We start from the raw sequence: 6,000 nt of genomic DNA, 5'->3' as shown, positions 1-6,000 counted from the left end.
TGGCCACTGGGTGCCCTCTAGTGGAGATTCCTGGCACTGGATGAGTTAAAAAATACAATGCCCTAGATTAGATGGCGTCTTTTGTAACGGTGAAGGCAGGTCTCCATCAAGCCGAGGCTCACGTTACCGCAGGCATTTGTGTTGGGAACACTTGTTGTGGCAAAGCAAAGGAGAAAGTGTTTCGCATATGGTAGCAAAATACTTTCTTTATTTTGGCTGCTGACTCTGATTGACAACCCTGAGCGGAGCGGGGAGCGAGCGTGGAGCGAGAAATGCGAAAATGAAGGTGAGCGACGGAGCGGCGGGGAGTGGAGCGGCGCAGTGGCCGACCAGAGCGACGAGCAAGCGGGACAATAGCCCTCTGGAGCGCGGAGCGGCTTTCGTTCCCGCTCCGCTCACATGCTCTGCTACCCACACATTTGGCTGTGTTGCTTCACAAATGCCCGATGCTTACAAGCTGTAATTCGTTGTAAAGGTGACGAATCAACGATAACAATGTTACAAAACACAATACTAGTTGGTTATTAAAGGGGAGATATGATGGATCGGAGTCAAGTTTCCTTAATTTTTGTACTTTTTACATCATATATATTTACATATCATTATAGGATCATTGCCATGTGTGGAGACTATTACATCATATATTTACACATATTTACATATCATTATAGGATCATTGCCATGTGTGGAGACTATTACATCGGTGGGAGGCGGTTCTCTTCCCTCTCTGATCTGATTGGCTACTACAGCTATGTGTCTTGTCTGCTGAAAGGAGAGAAGCTGCTTTCTCCAGTAGCGCCCCCAGAGGTAAGAACTAGTATTGTCTGTCCAGAATGTTTGGCCATCAAAGTGAAGCTGCTTTTTGTACACCTTTTAACAAACAGTAACACTTTGGTGCTTCACACACTGTGTCACTGTTATACTTCACATGACATCACACTATCTAATATAAATGACATCACACTATCTAATATAAATGACATCACACTATCTAATATAAATGACATCACAATATCTAATATAAATGACATCACAGTATCTAATATACATGGTAAGACTGAATTCAGTTCCCAGTGTGAGTCCTCGCGTCAGTGCAACCACACTTGCAAAGTTCCCAGAATGCACCTTTTTAGTTGTTGTTACTCCTGTCTTTTTGAGTGAGGTCATCCAGGTTGTAACTCTGGATGTCCAATCAGAGGTCAACAATAATATATTGTGATGTAGGCCTGGGGCGGTATCGACATTTTGTTACCGCGGTGGAAAAAGTAAAATTGTTTCATTTCCGGTTTTAGTCCACGCGGCCCGCGCTCCGCCAGTAATCCGTATGAATAAAAAAAAGATATGCCACAACACAAGGTATGTATTAACATCCTTGTGTCGTGTGGATTACAGAGAAAGTTTACGCTGCTCTGTACTCCTCTACGGCTGCTATGCTGCCCTGTGTAGGTCTGACTGTCTAGTCTCCCAGTGTGGCTTCCAAACATGTGGTACACGGCCCAGAGCAGAGCCGCATGGAGCGCATGCGGTCCTCGCTTCTCCCGTTTTAAAACTCGCTTGTTTTTTGTCTTTTTTTACCGGTAACCGCCGTACCGCGGTAAACCGAGTGTGCTTACCGCGGTACGGCGGTTACCGCCCCCAACCCTATTGTGATGTGACCAGTGTGTCTGATGGGACAGGAGTTAAAGTTCTCTGATTTCAGTCTTGAGGATTCCATAGGGGCCATTTCTTAGATCAGTGCAGATCTGATAGCATAGAATACAACAGAAGTTCAGAAGATACTTCTACAAAATGAAGCATGGATTGGCGCACACACATTCAGTGAAGGCAGTTCAGAACTTCAGGGAAACACCCGTTTCTAAAATCACATATTGAGACATGGTCTTTTTTTTTGGGCTTTAACCCCTGATATTGTCAAAGATGTCCAGCCAGTTTACAAAACAGGTTCATTTTGATGGAAAAAAAACATTCTCTGATTGAATACAATATTTTGTTCCCTATAACAACCATGCTATTAATAATAAGCTATGTTTGAAATGATTTGACTTAATCAATCAAATTGATTAATTACAGTTATTCATCGTTTGTTTTAATTGTGTCTCCAGCCTGTAGAAGACAGGAGGAGAGTCCGAGCCATTCTGCCTTACACCAAAGTACCTGACACTGATGAGATAAGGTCAGTACTACTCTAACCCTTACACTGATGAGATCAGGTCAGTACTACTCTAAACCTGACACTGATGAGATCAGGTCAGTACTACTCTAAACCTGACACTGATGAGATCAGGTCAGTACTACTCTAAACCTGACACTGATGAGATCAGGTCAGTACTACTCTAAACCTGACACTGATGAGATCAGGTCAGTACTCCTCTAAACCTGACACTGATGAGATCAGGTCAGTACTCCTCTATAATCTATACCTGACAGTAGTGGCGTTTCCATAAAGCCTCTTAATGTGCATTTAAGGCTTATTCGCAAAATCTTTTTATGGAAACACTTCAAAATGCGGATAAACTTTCATTATCCGTAAAAAAAAAATATCCTCTTGGAGGAGGTGGATTTTGAGGCTTTATCGAATAAACTAAATGCGCATTTGTGAATGGAAACGGGTCAGACAAAAATGCGAATACATTATGATGTTCTGGGTCCATGTCGTCCTCCAATTTAACACTTTCCATGGAGTGACACGGACCGTGTGTAAATTCCTCCCGTTTTCACCTCCCGGAGTCAAGCCATCCGTGGCTAACCCTTCCTCATCACACGGTGTTGCGTGCCATAAGTGGCCGATCTACAAGCTCACAGCTGCTCGCATCCGTGTCGCGTTGTGAGCTTGCAGATCGGCCACCTTCCAGAGGACGCTGAAACTTGCAGGATGAGCACTGTGCAGCGATGCGACCCCGGTTTTCCCGGTGAACCTGAGGGCAACGGTGGGGGCGCGGGAGTGTGGGGAACACACACCAATGACTTGCCGATGATGGAGAGGTTATATAGCTTTATGTATTGCCAATTTCATAAGAGACTCTTGCCAATTTCATAAGTTATTTGGGGCCATGATGATTGATAACCCCTTCTTCCCACTAGACAGCGACCGAGTCACAGCAGTCAGACGTGCAGTGCTCAGGTTCGGTCTGAAAAGAGCAGCCCGATCAACTCATGCGACCGTCGCTAATTCGAATGACACCCGCAAATGGAAACATGCTACATTCGCTTTGTCTTAATGCGTATTTCTGATAATTCGCTTCCCTAATTCGAATAAGTTTATGGAAACATGGCTACTGATGCGTGATTCCAAATCCCACTCGGGATGATGGATAACCACGCGTTTGTTCATTGTTCACAATGAGCTGGATAATAATAAGTGTAATAATATTATTATTACCCTAATAAGGGTAATAATAATAATATATGTACAGCTTCCTGAAAGGAGACATGTTCATTGTTCACAATGAGCTGGATGATGATAATAATGATAATAATATAATAATAATGTTTTTAATAATTACCCTTACAGCTTCCTGAAAGGAGACATGTTCATCGTTCACAATGAGCTGGATGATGGGTGGATGTGGGTCAGCAACGTGAGGACGGAGGAGCAAGGACTGATCGTTGAGGATCTGGTGGAGGATGTGGTGAGTTAGCATTACCCTACCATACCCCTAGCACCTAACCCTAACCCCCTAACATTACCCTACCATACCCCTATCACCTAACCCTAACATTACCCTATTTGACTACAACATGACTTTAAAAGGTTGTGGATGAAGACTATTTAGTTGTACAATAAAATACAACATAATGTGATGATGATGATGATGATGATGATGATAATAAAGTTTATGGTGTTTTTCAGGGACGGGAAGAGGATCCACATGAAGGCAAAGTGTAAGTTTAAACTTTTATTGATCTGATCAATAAGTGATCAATATTTCATGATAATACATTGTATTGATCTGTCCATGAGGCAATACGTAATCAATATGTCATATATAATACACTGTATTGATCTGATCAACAAGTGATCAATATTTCATGATAATACACTGTATTCATCTGATCAATAAGTGATCAATATGTCATAAATTATACATTGTTGCTTTAGTTTAGATCCGATCATCTGATAAATGTCTACGTTGTATAAATTGTAATTTATGTGTGATGTCATAAAGTGTAATTAATGTGATGTCACACAGATGGTATCATGGGAAGATCAGCAAACAGGAGGCCTACACACTGCTGATGACAGGTACTCATCTGGATTATTATTATTGTGGGCTCGCCTGAAAGGCGAGAACACTATGTTATCCCCACTACATAATCAGAATCGCCCCAAAAAAATGCGTGTGTGTGTTTCCATCTGTAACTCCACGTTCAGCAGTTGTTCAATTGTCTAAAAAACACAATACAAAAATCAATAACGCATGTACCTTGCCCAACATCAACTTTATCACCTTCAGATGTGTCTCTACTTCTCATAATCCCAAAATGTTAACAATTTTTCCCCACATTTTGGCCTGTAGGCGGCATATTGCACAATCCATAGTTGGGAGCGAAGTGTCATTATCATCACCAGGTCTCAGGTTACAAGAGGGAAGGGGGGGGGGGAGGGGGGTCAGATGCACGCGCACACACACACACACACACACACACACACACACACACACACACACAGAGAGAGGGGGGGGGATCTAGAACAAGAATCAAAAACATAGATCTAGAACACAGAATTCATAGTTCTAGAACACATAGAATTCATAGATATAGAACACCGAATATGTACAGTACAGTACAGCAAGGTAGAGTACAGCAAGGTACAGTAGAGTACAGCAAGGTACAGTAGAGTACAGCAAAGTACAGTACAGTAAGGTAAAGTACAGTAGATTACAGTAGAGTACAGTAAGGTACGGTAAGGTACAGTAGAGGATGGATGGATGTGGATGGATGTGGATGGATGTGGATGGATGGATGTGGATGGATGGATGGATGTGGATGGATGGATGGATGGATGGATGTGGATGGATGGATGGATGGATGGATGGATGTGGATGGATGGATGGATGGATGTGGATGGATGTGGATGGATGGATGGATGGATGGATGGATGGATGGATGTGGATGGATGGATGGATGGATGGATGGATGCATGGATGGATGTGGATGGATGGATGGATGTGGATGGATGGATGGATGGATGTGGATGGATGGATGGATGTGGATGGATGGATGGATGTGGATGGATGGATGGATGGATGGATGTGGATGGATGCATGGATGGATGGATGGATGCATGGATGGATGGATGCATGGATGGATGGATGGATGGATGGATGTGGATGGATGGATGGATGGATGTGGATGGATGGATGGATGGATGGATAGATGGATGGATGTGGATGGATGGATGGATGGATGGATGGATGGATGGATGTGGATGGATGGATGGATTGCCATTTACACTATTTTGCATTTTGGAAAAAACTGCATATTTAATGTTGAGCTATCCTACATTTGTATTGCTTAGCTGCCCACTGGACTGTATCCATCTCTGGGTACAGGGGACTTTCACATAGGAAAGGGGCCAGGCCCCCGCAGGGGGCTTTTTTCTAGTCTTCATTATTTATAGAGTTCCGACGCGTGAGCTCCGTCGCGTGAGGACCGTCGCCCCACAGGGCAACACACTATTGTTCTTGGTGTTTTTCCTCATTTTCTGATGTAACCCTTCACCCAATCACACATCACCATACCTTGATATTGTGATGTCATCCTTTTCCCCCTATCTGATTGGTTGTGGTTTACAATTTAGGGATTTAGCAGACACTTTTAATCCAAAGCAATTTACAATAAGCAGGTAATACATCACTATAATAAGCAAGATAATATGTCAGTACATCAACAACAATACAACAAATGCATAGGAATATCAATCTAGAAAGAAATGATAATAACATTGGTAGACCACACACCTAATCAGTAAAAAAACATCTAAAACCTAAAAATGCTACC

At 42.8% G+C, this 6,000-nt stretch overlaps 1 protein-coding gene across 1 annotated transcript in view; it reads left to right on the top strand.

Annotated features, from left to right (window-relative positions):
• rasa1a (RAS p21 protein activator (GTPase activating protein) 1a) overlaps nucleotides 1–6,000 on the top strand; it is a 60,022-nt gene that overhangs the window by 14,250 nt on the left and 39,772 nt on the right. Inside the window, exons 4-8 of the mRNA XM_080738887.1 lie at nucleotides 672–807; nucleotides 2,103–2,173; nucleotides 3,512–3,629; nucleotides 3,851–3,882; nucleotides 4,191–4,243. Of these exons, the coding sequence (XP_080595013.1) occupies nucleotides 672–807; nucleotides 2,103–2,173; nucleotides 3,512–3,629; nucleotides 3,851–3,882; nucleotides 4,191–4,243 (410 nt within the window). The remainder of the gene's footprint in view (nucleotides 1–671; nucleotides 808–2,102; nucleotides 2,174–3,511; nucleotides 3,630–3,850; nucleotides 3,883–4,190; nucleotides 4,244–6,000) is intronic.

This window comes from Nannobrachium achirus (assembly GCF_963921795.1).
Source record: "Nannobrachium achirus genome assembly, chromosome: 12".
NCBI classification, from domain to species: domain Eukaryota; kingdom Metazoa; phylum Chordata; class Actinopteri; order Myctophiformes; family Myctophidae; genus Nannobrachium; species Nannobrachium achirus.
The sequence above is the reverse complement of the archived record's forward strand: the minus strand, read 5'-3'. Positions and strand labels throughout refer to the sequence as shown.